This window comes from Hemicordylus capensis, chromosome 5 (genome assembly GCF_027244095.1).
Source record: "Hemicordylus capensis ecotype Gifberg chromosome 5, rHemCap1.1.pri, whole genome shotgun sequence".
NCBI classification, from domain to species: domain Eukaryota; kingdom Metazoa; phylum Chordata; class Lepidosauria; order Squamata; family Cordylidae; genus Hemicordylus; species Hemicordylus capensis.
This window is the reverse complement of record NC_069661.1, coordinates 252,578,490-252,597,909: the sequence shown is the minus strand read 5'-3', so window position 1 is coordinate 252,597,909 and position 19,420 is coordinate 252,578,490. Positions and strand designations below refer to the sequence as shown.

The window sequence follows — 19,420 nt, the reverse complement described above, 5'->3', positions numbered from 1 at the left end:
CACCCGGCTGCTGACACGGAGGCATCGCCTGGCACAGCTGGCAGGCAAGATGGAAGGTTCTGATTGGGGAAACAGCTCATAGAGCCAGAGAGAGCTTTGTGGTGCACCTATTCCAGCACCAAAGCGAGAGCATCCAGTGTGACAGCCAGTCGGGTATTTGAAGAGTGTGTCCCCCCCCCCGCCCAAAAAAAATCTTTTATTCTCCAGGCTAAATAGACCCAGTTCCTTCAACCTTTCCTCACATGGCTTGTTTTTCCAGAGCACTGACCGTCTTTATTGCCCTCCTCTGAGTCCGTTCCAAATTTGTCTACATTCTTCTTAACGTGCAGTGCCTGTTACTGGACACAATAGGTCTGACTAGCGCAGACTAAAGCAAATCTACTACTCCTTGTGACTTGGAAAATATTCTTCTGTTAACGCAGCTTAAAATCATATTAGGTGTTTTTGCAGCGGCACCACATTGCTGCCTCATGTTCAGCTGGTGATCAACTACAATCCTGAGATCTTTTCAATGTGTGCCACTGCCAAGCCAATTATCCCCTATCCTATACCTGTGCATTGGGTCCCTCCACCCCAAGTGCCAAAATTTGCATTTATCCTGGCATTTTGTTGGTTTCAGTCCAGTTTTCCATTCTGTCAAGGTTAGATTGGCAGAATCTGACCCTAATTTAAATTCTAATGTCCTCTTTTAACTGAGCAGAGGCAGCTTTTTAACATGGTGATTCTTTTTATTTACTACTACTACTACTACTACTACTACATTTATATCTCACTGTTCCTCCAAGGAGCCCAGAGTGGTGTACTACATACTTAGGTTTCTCCTCACAACATCCCTGTGAAGTAGGTTAGGCTGAGAGAGAAGTGACTGGCCCCGAGTCACCCAGCAAGTATCATGGCTGAATGGGGATTTGAACTTGGGTCTCCCCGGTCCTAGTTCAACACGCTAACCACTATATTTAGCAGGGAGAGAGCAACTGGCTCTATCCACACCCAGCACTGTACCTCCAGTGACTGTTGCTGGTGTCTATCTTGTGGTTGTTGTTTTTTAGATTGTGAGCCTTTTGGGGGCAGGGAGCCGTCTTATTTATTTATTTATTTATTTATTTATTTATTTATTTATTTATTAATTATTTCTCTATGTAAACCACTTTGGAAACTTTTGTTGAAAAGCAGTATATACATTGTTGTTGTTGTTGTTGTTGTTGTTGTTCTCTTTGTTTTGTTGTAAGAGGTTAGTGATCCCTCCCAGTTTTGTATCATTGCTAATTTGATAAGAATTCCCTTCACCTTTTCATTTAAGTCATTGATAAAAATGTTGACAAGTACTAGGCCCAGGACAGAGCACTGCAGCACCCACCCGACTCAAAACCTCCATCCAGTTTGACAAGGAACCATTGAAGAGCACTCTTTGAGTATGGAGCTGTGAATCTACAGCCACCAGCCATCTTTCTCCCCTTCTGCCTACATAGAGGCTTCCCTAATGCCTTTCCCTCTGCTGGGTCTTTGCCTCCCTGCCCTCAGCCACAGTGGCAGCATCTAAAGCTCCAGGAACTGCAGTGGCAGGTCCGAAGCTTTGTCCAGCTGCTGTGCATTATAGAGATAGCAGGCCCTGACAGCGGTACCATCAACAGAGGAGATCTGGCCTTGTGGCAGCAAGCAGGACCTGTCCCCTTAGCTAAGCAGGATCCACCCTGGTTGCATATGAAAGGGAGACTAGAAGTGTGAGCACTTGAAGATCTTCCTCTTAGGGGATGGAGCTGCTCTGGGAAGAGCAGAAGGTTCCAAGTTCCCTCCTTGGCAGTATCTCCCAAGATAGGGCTGAGAGAGATTCCTGCCTGCACCCTTGGAGAAGCCACTGCCAGTCTGTGAAGACAATACTGAGCTAGATGGACCAAGGGTCTGACTCAATATATGGCAGCTTCCTATGTTTCTAAACCCTGCACTTGAGGGACTTGTGTTCATTGCACAAGCATAGCTTTAGTCAGGATGCTGGCCACTGTCATCTCTCTGGTCCAGCTCTAATGTAACATAAAATGCCCATAGCAGACTAGCACATCAGGAAAAAGAGTAAGTTAGTCAACTTAGCTCCTGCCTGCAACCTTGGAGAAGCCGCTGCCAGTCTGTGAAGACAATACTGAGCTAGATGGACCAAAGGTCTGACTCAGTGTATGGCAGCTTCCTATGTTCCTATGTCTGTATAGTGCACAGTGACTAGGCAACACTTAGGAAGCTGCAGCAGCTCCTGGAGCTGTAAGAGCTGCCATGGAGGTAGCCAAGGCAGTGGCTTGGGACAGGAGAGAGGCAGCAGGCAGGTGGCCCCTGGCAGTGAGCGGCTTGTGTTCATGGAACACATCCACTCAATTGTATTATTTTATTTTATTTTTCACAGTTTATATCCCGCTCTTCCTCCAAGGAGCCCAGAGCGGTGTTTTACATACTTAAGTTTCTCTTTCAAAACAACCCTGTGAAGTAGGTTAGGCTGAGAGAGAAGTGACTGGCCCAGAGTCACCCAGCTAGTATCATGGCTGAATGGGGATTTGAACTCGGGTCTCCCCGGTCTGAGTCCAGCACTCTAACCACTGCACCACGCTGGCTCCTTCCCACCAGATCTGTATAGGGCAGGTCTGCTCAATTGTTTTAACTCTACCCTTCCAGAAGGAACACATCAGGGCTAGCCATCTTAATCGTGAGGATGAAGGACTCCGTAGCCCATGTCCCTGCATCCTCCCTTTTTCTGGTGCCTTTGTAGCAGCGGCCAGCATTTGCCAGGCAGTCTTTGCCTTGCCTGCCTCTCGCCCTGCGCGACGCCCACCTCCCCTTCTTGCTGCCAGCGGAGATTCGGTTCCTCCGCTCAGCAGGTGGCTGCAGCGGCACCATCAACAAGGCACCTGTCAGCTATTTTGGCTTCCCTTCCTTTCTGCCTCCCTAATTATGAAACCGGGGATGGCACTGGTGAGAGGGGCTTCTTGTACGTGCGGGTGTGTTATGTGCGCGAGCGCAAAATGTCAAATTGAAGAAATTAAAAATGTAAATGACGGAGCCTAATTAACCAGTTGACAGCAGAGCACAGCTGCTGGTGACAGTGACTGATTACCTTCCGCAAATCTTGTCCTCTAAGGCCTTCCATAGTTGGTGGGGAGAGGGAGGGGAGAGAGAGGGTGTCCAAAATAGCAAGTTCCTTAAAGAGACAGTGCCTGGTGTACAAACATTGGCACTATAGCAGGATGGTGTCGGGGCATATTAGAGCTGCAAGCAGTAGGGATGTGCACAGAACCGGTTATCCCGGTTCGGCTTGAATCTGGACCAGCGATTTGCTTGGGGACACAAATGGCTTCTGCACATGCACAGAGGCCCAAACCAGGCTGCCGCCGGACCAGACTGTCATTTGGGAGGCTGGCAGGACACTTGGAGGAGCCACCACCGCGGCTGCTGCCACGACCACCTCCACCTCCACCACGCCCCCAGGGCTTCATTTGGAGGTTTAAAAAAGCCTTCCGCCTCCCCCACCCCTTAGGATAGCAAACCCCCTGTACTTGTAAAGGGGAATCCTAGCTGGATTCCATTTCCGAAGTGCACCCCCTGAGCTGGCCCGTGAGCCAGTTTTTTGAACCGGCAAGAACTCCGGTTCAAACTTGGACTGCCTGAACCGGGCTGGTTCGATGTTGAACTTGGCTTGATGCGAGCCGGCTCGCACATACCTAGCAGGAAGCAGGTACACGCATCCAGATGTTGAGGGGTGTGCCGCAGCGCAGCATCACTGAGGTCATTTGCTGGCGCCTGAAAAGCAGCATGCAGTACAAACTGCTCTTTGTAGAAAGGCAAGGCAGGATTTGTACTAGTCCTTTGGGGAAGGACCAGAGCTGCGTGGAAGAGCATCTGCTCTTCATTGAAGGTCCCACCTTCAATCCCTGGCAGCATCTCCAGGTAGGGCTGGGAAGAGACCCGTCTGAAACCTCGGAGAGCAGCTGCCAGTCAGAGTAGACAGTGCTGAGCTAGATGGACCAACAGTCTGGCTGTGTAAAGCAGGTTCCCATGGATGTCATCTGTGTATTTATCGTAGACCTAACCAGAGAGTCACTAATGTCTGCCAATCACAGGCACTGGATGTTGCCCTCTTTGCTTACAGAGGGCACTTGAGTCTATGGTACCTCACTAGGCTGGGCCCAGCCTCAGACCGTGAGTCTCACAGCTCTGAATGGAGCACTGCCCTTAACCACAGGAGCAAACAGTCACAACTTCCTGGGGTCAAATCAGCAAATTACTAGCTTCGGGGCAAGCTTATCTATTGTTGTGGGGCATAAGCTCCTCCTCTAGTTGCACTGTACTCTTTTCAAAGAGGCTGGGAGACAGAAATGAAGCGGGTCCTTCTAGCAGCCCCTGGTTGACCCACCAGATTTCCTCAGTGGCCCATTCATACCTATGGTCCCATTTGCTAGGCAGAAGTTCCCGAGCATGGGTCCCCAGATGTTCTTGGACTACAACTCCCATCATCCCCCGGCCACAATGGTCAGCTGTTGTGTCTAGGGATGATGGGAATTCTCGTCCGGCATCATCTGGGGGTTTCGGCTTGGGAATCCCATTGCTAGGACTTGCTAGGACTTTCTCTACATCGTCTGACTTTTTAATATTGTGATGGTTATTGGGAGCCTTCTTACTGAACAAGGGGTCTCCTGCTCTTTGCTCTAGCTTTGCTTGTATGTTTGCCTTGCTGCTGTCTCTTTGCCTGTCTCCATTCCTGCCTGTCTCCTTGCCCTGCCCTCTGTCCTCCCAGTCTGTCCTCATCCATCCCAACTTCACTTTCACTTCTGTCCCAATTTCCAACTTGTGTTCACTGTCTGTGAACCGCCCAGGGACTTGCATATGGGGCGGTATTAAAATATATATATTAAAAATAAAATAAAATAAATCTGGTAAGCTGTAGGGATGTGCACGAACTGGTTCGGTGCTCCTTTTATGGAGTGCCGAACCGGTTTGGAAGTCCAGTGTTTGAGCCGGTTCGGAGGGGGGGGCTTTAAGGGGCAGGAACGTGTGTGCATGTGTTTAGGAAATGCATCAGAGAGATAGGAAAAGCCTTGGTGCTTGCTATATCAGGAAAGGGAGGAGGAAAAGGAAGTCTGTCTCTCAGGTGAGAGACTGAAACCTGAGACTATCAGACCAGCAAAGATCTGATAGTAGAGTAGAGAAAGCATGGCCTGAAGCACAGATACTCACCAGCCTCTCTGATCCCCCCCAGGTACTACTCAGATATTGGCAAGATGCCGGCCATCAGTGACCAGGACATGAACGCCTACCTGGCAGAGCAGTCCCGCATGCACATGAACGAATTCAACACCATGAGTGCGCTCTCTGAGATCTACTCCTATGTGGGCAAGTACAGTGAAGAGGTGAGCAGCATGGCTGGGGCGGGGGTGGGTGGATGGAGAGTAGCTGGATCATGGGATGGCCCACATGCCTGGCTCCAGATGTCTGCACAGTTTGTGCCAGGGCTCATGGAGGGGAAAGTGTGCCAGGGCCAGGGGCATGGCTGTCATTCAAGGGGGGGGGACAAATGTCCCTGGGCTCCTGAGGGAGGGGGGCCTGCCAGTTGGGTGACAGCAAGCTCTTGGCTCTCCCCCCGCCCTGCCTGCCTCCCCCAGAAGATTAATTGCTGCTGGAGATTCATCTTGGCTTCTCCCTTGAAGGGGAGAGGAAGGGAGGAGGAAGGATGTCAAGCAGCATCCCTCCCGCCTCCTCTCCTTTCCTCTTGATTGGCTGGCTCGTGCTCAGGTTCAGCCAATCCCTTTCTCTGCCTGACTGACAGGAAGGGAAACAAAGCAGGGGACCTGGGAGCGACAGTACCTGTACAGATGGGTCCAGCCGATATGATTCCCTCCTGATTGACACTCTGTGTATAGCACGCCTTTAAAAATAGGATTCAGATGAATCACCCATTGAAAGGCACCAGATAAAACCACCAGGGGGCCACCACTGAGAACGCTCCGCCTTGGGCCATCACCCACCTTCTATCTGAAAGCAGCAGCACTTAGGACAGGGCCACTGTTCCAATTAATAATGAATGGGCAGCTTCATAGGGGGGTCGATCGGGGTGGCCCCCCTGCCAGCTGTTGTTGGACTATGACTCCCATCATCCTCAGCTGCAGTTGCAGCTGAGGATGATGGAAGTTGTAGCGGCGCTTCACACGATTTGTGTGAAGCGCCTTACCGGGCTCTACGGGGAGAGAGGGATTTGCCCCCTCTCCCCACAGACGATCATGCCTGCAGACCTGGGTGGCCGGATCGGCTGCCCACATGACCACTAGCTCCATCACGAAGCCAGTCGGAGCTGCGGGGATTGGGGGCCACGTGGCCCCCGGAAGTTCCAGGATGTCCTGCGCAAGCTCACAGGGCATTCTGGAGAGATCTCCAAGGCTGGAAGGCTGGCTGCAGATTGGGGGCCTACTCATGTGTTGCTGCTTGCCACAGTGGCACACGAACAAAAAAAGTTAGGTTAACAGAGCACTCACTCCATTAACCTCATTTAAGGGGAGGGGGAATTCAGCAGGCTAACTGCCTTGGAAGCACCGGGCTCACCCGTGAGCCCGGTATTTCCCACGATCAGTAGAAAGAGGGCTAAGCTCCCTAAGCCCGCTTTCTACTGATCGTGGGAATCGCTTTGTAGTCTAACAACAGCTGGAGAACCTCAGGCTGACCACCCTGGAGTCATCGGTCCTTCCGATACCCAGCACTCCCAAGCCTTCCAGGGCTTTATCACCCCAAACCAGCACCTTGAGTTCTACATGAAATCCAATAGCAAGCCAGTGAAGGTGTTTTGGTACCAGTGAGATGTCTTCTAAGCAGCTGGAACCAGTTGATAATCTGGCCATGGAACCCTTAGCCCGTGGAGGTTCCCAAGTAGCTTCAAGGGCAGCCTCCTCGCCTGCCAAGCCAGCCTTCACGGCCTTCCTCGTCAGGGGTAAATGGTTGTCCCTTTTGCGCAACACAACGAGCCTGAACAGCAGCGTATTCTCATGCCCTCCCTCCCTTTCTCTCTCTCGCTTCTCCCCATCTTGTGCAGATCCTGGGAGCTCTCGATCAAGATGACCAGGCTGGCAAGCAGAAACTGGCCTACAAACTTGAACAAGTTATAACCCTCATGAGCATAGACAGCTGAAAACCGCCCTACCAGGGGACTCCCTGGGAGGGATTGGAAGGAAACGAAGAAAAAAAAACCAAGCCGTGCCTCAGTCAAGAACATCCTCTTTACCAAGTGCAAGTTTCTGATTGGCTGTTGAGCAGAGTCACCTGAACAGCTCTCGACTCCTTGAAGGCTCGCGCGCCAAACCTATGGACACCAAGCACCAAGGCCTCGAGGATTTGAGGGACGTCTCCGTGGAGGAATCCCTCATGCAGGGACCATTCAGGTGGAGCTCCCTCGTCCACAGATTCCCCTTCTGCCTTCACCCATAATCCCCTCCGTTACCCTGACAGAGGGAGCCGTGCAGGTTTGCCTCCGTCATGCTGCTTTAATGGCTCTCCTGGGGCTCAGCGCCTCGGAGCAGGACCAGACTCAGTGTTATTTGGGAGCTGCGCCGAGGCCAGACTTGCTCTCTCTCACCTCCAGGAATTCCGACGGTGTGGGAATGAACTTGGCTCTTTCTCCCACCCAACCGTGCTGCAGTTCTCCCGGGTTCTCGTCCTGGAGGGGAGGACCCAGTGGCTTGCCCCATAGGACTGTCATGGCAGAGGGGGCTGCTTTCCCTGTGAACTGACAGGGCTGTCAGCCACTCTCCTGGGACTGGGCAGAGAAGGAGAAGAGGTCACCTTTCCCCCTCCCATATCTCAAATTGTCATCCTTTTCTTTTTTAATGGGTCATTATCCGTTTCAGTCTGTGCACACTGACTGTATAAGTGAAAGACAGCCACACATACAGACACACACCTTCCTTCACCTGCAGACACACCTGGTTTTCTCCATCCACTCTTTAAAACAACAACAACAACAAAACAGTTGAGCTTCTTTTCCGTACAGCGGGAGCATTGATCCCTGCTAAATCAGCAGGGCTACACCATGGGAGGTGAAGTGGTCTCTGACGAAGTCGCCACCAGAAGGGATCTCTCCTGCCATCCTCTTTGATGAGCTCCCTGGCTGCATCTTCTGGCATCTTTCTGGCTAACCAACTCAAAGCACAAGAGCACAAAACCTAGAAATCTTGGATCTAGATACAGATCCAGAGCAAATCCAGAAATGAGAACCAGCACGATGGAGAAGATAGAGGCACCCACCTAGGACTGAGGGTAGGGGTCCAGGAAAAGAGGGCACCTCTCATGCCCTCCTATTGCTTCCTCAGCGGCAGCCATGCAGCTGATGGGGGTTGGAAGGGAAAGAGAGTTGACTGCTTGGAGTCACGGACGAAAGAACTTATGAACCGCATAGTCCAAGGATTCTCAAACTTGGGTCCCCAGATCCTGTCAAGACTACCACTCCCATCACTTTCAATGGCCATTTAGGATGATGGGAGTTGTAGTCTCTGAGCATCTGGGGACCCAGGTTTGAGAACCCCCTGGCATGGTCTACAGTGTGCCTTTTTTCATGAAATGGCAATTGGGATTGGAATAGTTTGGGATGAGCCTTTTCCACCAGATACCTGGATGCATTGTAAACTGAGCAGAATCCAACCAGGGAAAGTACTTCTGCCTTGCATTGATCTGAATGGGAGCATTAACCCTGCTTTCCCACTGAAATCTATATGATGTAAAGTTCTTATGTTGTGGCTAGGCCATGCCCCGCATCTGGACAACAAATACTGAATTCTCATTATGACCTTTGAATGTTGTAACACAGGGGCAGCCAACTTGAGGCTCTCTAGCTTTTGCTGGGCTAGGTAAAGGTAAAGTGTGCCATCAAGTCGATTTAAACTGGCGCCGACAGAGCCCTGTGGTTGTCTTTGGTAGAATACAGGAGGGGTTTACCATTGCCTCCTACCACACAGTATGAGATGATGCCTTTCAGCACCTTCCTATATCTCTGCTGCCCGATAAAGTACCAGCGGGGATTCGAACTGGCAACCTTCTGTTTGTTAGTCAAGCATTTTCCCGCTGTGCCACTTAAGCTGGGCTACAGCTCCTATTATCCCCAGCCACAATGGCCATTGCAGCTGGGAGTGATGGGAGTTATAGTCCAGCAGCAGCTGCCCTTCTTGCAACACAATCCACCGTGAACATCAAAAGGGAAAAAAATCAGAATCAAAAGTTGCCCAAAGCTCAGTGCCCATGATCCCCAACAAAGGATTAATTACAAGGCCACTGAAGTACATGGCCATATTTTGTGTTGGTTCATGACCAATATTTATCCAAGGTGAAGTCTTTCTCTGGGTGTGTGTGTGTGTGTGTGTGTGTGTAGTGAAACACAAAATGTGAGTTTCACTGCTGACATCTGCACACAATTGAAGTGAAGGCCCCCATTCCTTTGAATGGTGTTGAATCTGTGACTTTTTCTACTGACAGTCATGCAAATGGGTTTCACCCAATGTAAGAGATGGATGGTACAAGCAACAGTCTGAGCCCCAAAAGTCAACAGTTACCGGCAGCAATCCATTAATTAGATCAGCTTCCTATTTGGCAGACCCTGAGCATTGGTCCATCTGGCCCAAGGAGGTTCCCTCTGACTGGCAGTGGCTCTACAAGGTCTCGGGCAGAGAGAGGCCTTTCCTTCACTAACTACCTTTTTAGATGGAGAGCCCTAGCCCTTCCCCAGATCATTCCCTGTGCTGTCTCTCCTCTGTTGAGCAAAAGATCTTTTATCTTTTGAGATTTCTCCAAATCGGCAGTCCTCTTTCAGTGCCTGCAACCACCACATATCATAAGCGGCAAGCCTCATCTGTCCATTTCCCACTAAATGGCCCCAAAACTGCTGCATCCATTTGTCCCGATGAGCAACAGTTCAAAGCCTCATCGTTGTCCTTCAGCCAGTGATGACACCTTTCACTTTAAATAAGGTTGCCTGTACACCTTAAGAATTCCCACTACAACCCCATTGTGACATCAGCGCAGGTCGTCCAATGGCATCAAAGGAGTTGAGGCCGACAGAGAGGGCAAATTTGGGGGAGACACTGTAGGGCCGGGAGAGCTTACACAGTACTCAAATTTGTTCTGCCCTGTCAGGCACATGCTCATCTGACCTGTGTATAGTCCAGACTCCACGGGGCCATACATGCTGTGAATTTCCTAATGAAGGTTAAAGGGCTTAAAGAAAGACAGTGGCTGGAATGCAGAGCAAGGATGAACTGGTTGCAGTGAGAGAACAGCCTAACAGAACTTGCCAACTAACTCCACTGGTGCAGCAGGGAAACAGCAATTGTTTATGCCTTCCCCTTCCCCAGGAAGCTGTTTGTGCCACTCCAGAATATGCCCCTGAGGGCTGTGGAGTCTCAGAGATATATTTTCAGGTGACACAGAGGGCTTCCTGGGGAAGGGGAAGGAGTCAGAAATTACTGCTTCCTGGTTGCAGCAGGGCAATTAGTTGAGAAGTTCCGCTGGGTTGCTCTTTTGCTGCACAAGTGCCTCCTTGCTCTGAATGTCAACCCCTGTACATTTTTAATTTGGCCCATCAATCATTGATGTGCATGCATGTTCCATTTCCTTTCTCATTTCTTTCCCAATCAACCATTCTTGGTGTGCCGAACAGAATTAACCATTCTGCAAAGTAAACAGAAGATCTCTCCTGTTGAAGTCACCTTCAGCATGGGCCTATCCTGCTCCCTATGCTAGGCTCCTTTCAAAGTAGGGACTTTGAATAGTTTACAACACCAAGGCTACTCCCTTGTCCCATGACAGGTGCGAAGTGGCCATTTGAGTGTGACAGGTGTGAAGTGGCTGGACTTGTGGTCGCAAGCATAAATTATCCCCTTTGCTAAGCTGGGTCTGCCCTGGTTGCATTTGAGCAGGAGACTACATGTGAGCACTATAAGATATTCCCCATAACAGGTGGCAGGGTATCTTAACCTTGGGCCCCCAGATGTTGCTGGACTACAACTCCCATCATCGTCAGCCACAAAGGCCATGTCTAAGGATGCTGGGAGTTGTAGTCCAGCAACATCTGGGGGGCCAAGGTTAAGAAACCCTGACAGGTGGGGCCGCTCTAGGAAGAGCATCTGCATGCTTGCAATCCAAGGCTGCTCTAGGAAGAGCATCTTGCATGCTTGACAATTCCAATTCCTATTCTGGCACCTGCAGAATAGGGCTGGGAGAGACTTCTGCCTCTAGCCTTGGAAAAGCTGCTGCCAGTCTGTGTAGATAACCCTGAGCTAGATGGACCAATGGTCTGATTCAGAATAAGGCAGCTTACTATGTTCCTGTGCTCCTAACTGTGCCGGAACTGAAATTATTGGCTGTTGCTTGACATGAGGAGTAACATAACCATTGCTGATCAATTGGGTGTGTGATTAGCAGGACAGGAGAAAGATGGCTGCTTCTGTGCAGTTGGTGTGAGTGCTGGTCGAGGAGGGGTCTCCACCATTGAGTTCCCAGATGCTGTTGGGCTAAACTCCCAATCATTGCCAGCAACAATGGCCTCCCACAACATCAGGGGACTCAAAGGTGGGGACCCCTGAGGTAAAGGAAGATTTGTGGATTGGAACCTGCACATCTTCCTGCTCCTTTCCAGGGTTTCTAGAGGATGGTGTGCTAGGAATCCACAATGTTTCACCACCACCTTTATATTTTGAGTTGGTTCTGTTGGAATTGCATATAATATGAAAAGCTCTGGATGCAGGGGAGAGGGATGGGAAGAGCCCTGCTGGGCAGCATTACATGGCAACATACACACATACAGGAGAGAGAGAAAGTTTGTCTCGAATACACAAAATATTAACCATTTTTTAAACACGGAAGAAACCAAAGGTTTTTGACAAACCAAGTGCCCCAGGTGACAAAGATGGGAGATATTTTCATGACTTTCTCAGATTCTAAGAACGGAACGAAAGCAAAGCTGCTGGGAGGGGATTCTTGAGAGCATGGGTCCTGGATGAAGGTTTCTTTGCACACACCGGGGAGGAGTTGGGGTGGGGGTGGGTGGGACCATCCATAGGGGGAAAGGGATCAGAAAAGAAACATGACTTTGCACAGTTATTGAAGGGGAAACAGGAGGAACTGAGATTCAGCATGCTTCTGGTTAAAGAGGTTTTAAAAACAGTGATGGTTTTGGTTTTAAATTTTTTGCTGGTATAGACTTGATCAACATATTATTTGAAACTTGAACACCTCAAAAGACTGAACAGAACATATCAAAAGAATTTGTCAGAAACGGGAAGCAGTGTGAAAGCCCCCCCCCACCCCCCCATCTATTTCCTCTTTCTCTCCTCAGACCTAGGAGTTTTAAACAAATCTCTATTTTGGTTCATTTTTATTTTTGTATCTCAGAATTTGTTTGGGTCCTTTATTATTCAATTTATTTTGGATTTATTGTTGTTATTCTTTTTGGTAGCCTTGAAATTGTGCCAGAATTGTGATGTGAATGTGTGAGCTCTTCTCTCTTCTGTAGCAAGCTCCTCTGTCCACAATCTTGGCTTCTAATTCCCCTTTCATTTTCTTTTTTATGAGCATGTAACATACAATTAAAAATGAACGAAACAGGAGGCGGAATAGATTTTGTTCTGATTACAGGGATGAACATAGATCAATATCCAATAGCAACAATTCAGATATTAGTATGGGGACCTGAGTATGGGCGAATACTCCAGTTTTAAAACTCAGCTTTCAAGTACAAGCTTTTCCAGTGTTCAATTTAGTAAACATGCTGAATATTGCAATATATATACATATATATATTGGTGGAAATTCCATTTTGCTTGCTTCTTGGCTGATTCTCCTTGTCCCAAATTGCAAAAGAGTCCTGTGGAACCTTGAAGACTAAACAACTGTATTGTGGTGTGAGCATTTATAAGCTGCAGCCTACTTGGTCAGATGTGGTTGCCACCAAAGAGGATAGGAGATTCCAACTGTAACCACTCACTCACCCTGTTTGGTCATTTGGAAAATCTTGTGTTGAGGTAGAACCATTCTTAGACACCACCTTGTTTCATTTTCAGGCTGGCTCAAAGCCTTTCACGGCACTGCATGATCTCAGAGGTGCTTGTAATCTGGGTCCCACGTTGCACAGAACCATAGGTGCTCTCATCCCGAGCATTGCAATGCAGGTGGTAGGGACCTCGCCTGCACTGTTGTTGACTTGACACCAGTGTGCACCAGGGCATAATGCTGCTCAAACACAGTTGTGCAGCAGGATTCCCAAGGCACTACTGGATTTGAACAAAATTATGCCGGAGACGATCTGCCCTGGTGCACAACTCTGCCACAGGGCTTCTGCATTTCACTGTGCAGTGTGGGAGTGAGAATCATAGAATGTCAAAAGGGACCTAAGCTAAGCAGGGTCCACCCTAGTTGCATATGAAAGGGAGACTAGACTTGTGAGCACTGTAAGATATTCCCCTGAGGGGATTGAGCCACTCTGGGAAGAGCAGAAGGTTCCCAGCTCCCTCCCTGGCAGCATCTCCAAGGTAGGGCTGAGAGACTCCGGTCTGCAACCCTGGAGAAGCTGCTGCCAGTCTGTGCAGACAATACTGATCTAGATGGACCAAGGGTCTGACTCAGTGTAAAGCAGCTTTCGGTGAATGATCATAGGACTCCGACAACAACGACAAATATTTATATACTGCTCTTCAACCTACTGCTGCCAGTCTGTGTAGACAATACTGAGCGAGGTGGACCAATGGTCTGACTCAGTATATGGCAGCTTCCTATGTTGCAGCCCTTGGAGATGTTACTACCCCAAGTAACTCACTTGGATTACTTGCAGAGCGAGGTCAGCCCTGTCTTGTGAACATCTCATAGATCGTGTACCATAGCTACATTGGCTTAAAGGAGCTGCGCCCACTCACTCCGGCCAAGGGCTTCCTTTAAGCCTAGCCCATGCCTCCCCAAAAAATGTGGTAGTCAAACAAAGAAGGCTTTAAATAGGGGATCTGGCCCAACGGGCTGTTCCTCTTCCCAGTCCCCCTTGCTTCCACAGTCAGTCCTTCATGATATCCTCACCCACACAGCGTTTAGAAACGATTCCTTCCCAATCATCAGTTGCAAGGGAAACCAATAAGGGGACAGCCTAGATTAGAAGAACTTCAGAGCTGCTGGTTTTCTAGCAAGACCAGATTGAGTCCAGAGCCAACCAGGGTCCTTGTAAAAAGGATAATTCCCAGATGTTGCTGACTACTACTCCCATAATCCCCAGCCAAAGGCCATTGCAGCTGGGGATGCTGGGAGTTGTAGTCAACGACATCTGGGAATAATCCCCATTACAGGGGGAAACACTGGCCTCAACCCATATCAGCAGAACATAATGCATAACACAAACCCTGCATCATCATGTTAGGCAGGAGATCTCAAAACCACATGCTTATTTAAAGCAACAGGACAACTCATTTCATTTTTCATTTCATTTTTTAGATTTATATCCTGCTCTTCCTCTGAGGAGCTCCAGTGTACATGCTTATTTTTATCCTCACAATCACCCTGTGAGGTAAGTTAGGCTGAGAGATATATGACTGGCCCAGAGTCACCCAGTGAGTTTCGTGGTTGAATGGGGATTCGAACTCGGGTCTTCCTGGTCCTAGTCCAACCACTACACTATGCTGGTGCAGCTACTCTGAACCACATGTTGTTCCAAACATGCCATCCACTTCCACTGGATGTGATAAACGAAGTTTCTAATTGGAATTGAAAGTCCCTGGCATAGCTTGAAAATACAGTATTACAAAGAGAGAGAGAGAAACGATCCTGGATTAGGAAAATTTGGGCGTTGCTTTATAGATGTTTGCTTTTTTTGGTTTTGTTTGTTTCCTTTCCTTTTCTAATGACCCTTGTTTCAAAAGCAAAAAGGAATCATTCAAATGATAACTGCTTAAAAATGGAACCCTGTTGTTACTTGGTAAAGCTTCTGTACCTTTGTTATACTTAATTGTATACCTGTGTATGTAAATATAAGGCATTCCTATTTTGCAGTCCAGAACAAAAAAAAAATTAAAACTATTTGTAATATAGAATAAAGTTTATTACAAAATAAATGAAAAAAGCCGTAGTTTCGTGATTGCTTCATTGTTGCACATCAAGGATAGGGAGAAGCTTTGGTCCAGATTATTTGTTTGTTTGTTTGTTTGTTTGTTTGTTTGTTTGTTTGTTTTTAAATTTATATACCGGCTTTCATTAAAACAATCCCAAGGCGGTTTACAGCAAAATTTAAAAAACAAGATTATAAAAATGATAGTTAAAATATTAAGCTAAAAATATGAGACAAATCCGATTAAAAAATTTAAGACACAAGTATAAAAACAATACAAAGTACAAAGAGCAGCAGCAGAGACCATCAAATAAAAGCCTGGTCAAAAAGCCAAGATGTTGAATGTTTTCTAAAAGCTGTGATGGAGACTGAGGAGCGAATAGCCACCGGGAGAGCATTCCAGAGTCTGGGGGCAGCAACAAAGAAGGCCCTGTCCCACATGCGCGACAACCGAGCCTCCCTGATTGTCTGTACCCAGAGCAGAGCCCCCTCAGATGATCTCGTCAAGCGGGCAGTAACCCTTGGTAGCATGCGGTCCTTCAATGTGATGTCTTAATAATATGGCTATTAATGGTGACTTTGTCTTTGAATCAGTGTGAAATCCTTAGTATTAAGGCCCACTGGGAGTTTCTTGCGCTCTGTCTCTCATTTTAACTGTCTTTCTGAAATACTAGATTATATTCCAAGCAGTGACACAGTTTACTCTGCATATCCTTTAATTATTTTCAGAACATCTGGGAAAAGTCAAATTCTCCATTTATTTTTAAAACTTATGTAATAGTGATGCTACAATGCATAGTAGAGAATTAGACAGGCACTTCCGTTTAGTTTTCCAAGTATACCTCCACATAGTTTTGGGGTATTTCAGGAGCCCCAGCATACTGAAATTTGTAGTTTTCCAGCATTTTTTGGTCTGGCTACATCCACTGCTAAATAGTTTTTGAAATATTAAAAGATTAACAAGCTTGACTTGTATTTTTCAGCTGATATTATGGTAAAGTTATCTGAAAGATGGGTGTCAGATGTTTGGACAGGGGGCGCAATTTCAGTGCTTGCCCTAGGCGCTATTTTCCCTAGATACACCTCTGCTTCCACCAATGTCATTTATGTTATTGAATGCAAATGTCACATGCAATATGTAGGCAAAACATGCACAGATCTGAGGACACGTTTCAGGAACCACAAATCTGCCATCTTAACAAAGAAATGGGAACAAGTTGTGGCCAGACATTTCAACTTGGGCAACTATAGTCTCACAGATTTAGAAATAGTTCCTATTGAGCAACATTCATGTCATGAAATGCTGGACAAATGAGAAAGGTTTGGATATATAGATTCAAAAACATGAAGGCTAACACATAAAATCCACATGCAACATCTGTCCATTATTCATTTCCTGTCACCTGCCCTGGAACTCTGCTAACACAGCATTAACTGCCACCTTGTGAGCTGTGTGTGTGTGTGTGTAAATCCATCTGTTGCTAATGAAAGCATAAGCTAAAACCTTCAACTAAAATTTGGTTTCCTCTAACAATCTGTTGTTGGTCATGTTTTTATAGTGCGTATGCAGAGAGAGAGAGAGAGAGAGAGAGAGAGAGAGAGAGCATTTTGCATGTAATGCAAAAATGGCATTTAGGCGGGGAAGAGGTTTGAAATCATGACTGTCCCAATGCATGCAACGGTGGTTTCTCAGCAAAAGTGATCTGAGGTTTGCCTCACCAAACTCCAGTTTGAACCTTCGGTTTGTAGTGAGTTTTGCCGCCATAACCTGAGGTTTTTCGGTGGTAGAATTGCGTCCAAATGCAGACTATACCATAACCACAGTTTTATTCCATTTCTGGAGCCATAATCATAGAGACGGCAGTGCAGACCCACCCGGGATCACGCTCACACCATGCCTGTGGCATTTCTCAATGGCCGCCTCTTCGAACACTTGCCCTGCCCTCATCTCTGATCCGACAAAGCAGTTGCCCAGCAAATAGGACGCCACTAGGTTCCATCCCAAGCTTCCAAACCTGTCAAACAGCAAAGTCACACAGGGGCATGCCTTGTTCCGCCCTCCTGGCATTCAGGAGAGCAAGGGAATGGGCTGTGAAGATGGGCACTACCTGCTTTGCTCTCCAAAAATGCAGCACTAACTCTGAAGTTTCACAAGCACATGCACTTGAGGAGGCAACATAAGCAGGTCAACCCCATTTGAGCGCAGAGATAGCAACGTATGACAGGGTGGCGATACCTGGGGTTGGGCTTGAAAGGCAGCCACAACCAGGAATTCTTGACTGACTCTATTTTTTCGCAAAATGATGTTGGGGATGGGGGGAGCCTGTTCCCCTCCCCCGCGGGGGAATGTGTGTGCTGCCTAGGCTTCCTCATGAGAAGGCCTGGGCAACAGGCTCAGCACTGTCCCAGTGAAAGAAGTGGTGTGACATATCTGATGACGACGGATGTTGTTCTTGAGAGGACTGCTCACTCATGAGAGTGTAAGGCCATGGGGCTACCTCTTCACAACTCATGAGAAGAACCATCTGTGGGGACAGGGAAGTCAGGCAGAATCTCTAATAATGAGTGACAGCAATCCCCTTCTCCCACAGACCGCTCTCTCATGTGAGTGTCAGGCCATGGAGACACGTACGGAGGCCAGACGGCAGAGGCCGTCCAGCCTGGTTGCTCTATCCAAGCAAGCCACGGGCATGGTTGCCCCAGCAACAGCTCTTCCTGTCTTCGCGACTGCCGAGAAGAAGCCATCATGCACTCTGCCAGCCTATCTGCCCATTTCAACATGTCCATCTAAGCTAAGCAGGGTCTGCCCTGATTGCGTATGAAAGGGAGACTAGAAGTGTGAGCACTGCAAGATATTCCCCTTAGGCGATGGAGCCGCTCTGGGAAGAGCAAAAGGTTCCAAGTCCCTTCCCTGAGAGAGATTCCTGCCTGCAACCTTGGAGAAGCTGCTGCCAGTCTGTGAAGATAATACTGAGCTAGATAGACCAATGGTCTGACTCAGTATATGGCAGCTTCCTATGCTCCTATGATTTCTAAAGCTGCAAAGAGAATGCCATTCAAGTGTTTTCTGGATCCTAGGAGAATGCTGTTAATCAAAAAGAATGGTATAAATTTATTGCTGATTAACAAACAGAAATAGCTTGTGCAAGATGTTTCAGCTTCCAACTTCTTCAGTGGCTGAAGTACATCACTGTTTTAGAATGTCCATGATGGAGCGCTCAGCAGTCTAGGACTGGCTGCTGCGGACAAGGCATCTGCTGCCTTCGCGGCTGAGGCCTCCTGAAGTGAGTGGCTTGAGTGCATGGATCCAAATGTTCCCTCTTGCTTCCCATTTCACTGCATCCGATGGCAACATCATCTCCGATGGCATCTCTGACTGACGAGTCGGATAGTGGGTGTCCCTTCGCCAGTGATAAAACGTTTGGCTACTGGTTGGTCTATCTTTTTTGTTATAATTACAGACTTGTGGTCATGGAAGCATATACGTAGGTCACTTGTCATCTTAGCCACATACTGAATATTGCATCCTGGTAGGGATGTGCACGAACCAGTTTGGAGGCCCTTTTACAGGCCTCTGAACTGGTTTGATAGACTGGCTTTTCTGCCAGTTCGAATGGTGGGGGGGGTAGCTTTAAGGACGGGGGAGGGTGCACTCCTCCCCCACCCACCTGCCGTACTTCCCTCTCCGGTGCTCTGTGTAAAAATAGTCCAGTGGGGTGGCAGCGTACTTCCTTGCAGCCCTGTGGATCCCTGTGGCCGGATGTGAGCAGTGCGCATGTGCACGACTATTTTTACACAGAACATTAGAGGGGGAAGCATAATGGGCGGCGGGGGGTGGGGGGGGGTAAGTGCATCCTCCCCCATCCTTAAAGCTACCCCACACACACCATTGGCTCGATAGGCGCCAGTTCCGTGCACATCTCAACATCCTCATTGTTTGCACTCCTGACACCCACAGAGCCCTGTGGTTTTCCTTTGGTAGAATATAGGAGGGGTTGACCATTGCCTCCTCCCAAACAATATGAGATGATGCCTTTCAGCATCTTCCTATATTGCTGCTGCTCGATATAGTACCAGTGGAGATTCAAACTGGCAACCTTCCACTTGTTAGTCAAGCATTTCCCCACTGCGCCACTTAAGGTGGCATACATACATACAAAATGGCTCCCTGTCCCCAAAGGGCTCACAATCTGAAAAAGAAACACAAGATAGACACCAGCAACAGCCACTGGAGGGATGCTGTGCTGGGGATGGATAGGGCCAGTTGCTCTCCCCCTGCTAAATAAAGAGAATCACTACTTTTTAAAAGTGCCTCTTTGCTCATTTAGCAGGGGG

At 48.2% G+C, this 19,420-nt stretch overlaps 1 protein-coding gene across 6 annotated transcripts in view; it reads left to right on the top strand.

Annotated features, from left to right (window-relative positions):
* Nucleotides 1–15,106, top strand: part of PLXNA4 (plexin A4) — a 699,000-nt gene extending 683,894 nt beyond the window's left edge. For all 6 annotated transcript variants that reach the window (XM_053255172.1, XM_053255171.1, XM_053255173.1 and 3 more), the window contains 2 exons: nucleotides 5,234–5,384; nucleotides 7,055–15,106. In XM_053255172.1, coding sequence (XP_053111147.1) covers nucleotides 5,234–5,384; nucleotides 7,055–7,150 — 247 coding nt within the window. In that variant the 3' untranslated portion in view covers nucleotides 7,151–15,106. The remainder of the gene's footprint in view (nucleotides 1–5,233; nucleotides 5,385–7,054) is intronic.
* Nucleotides 15,107–19,420: the final 4,314 nt, after the last annotated feature.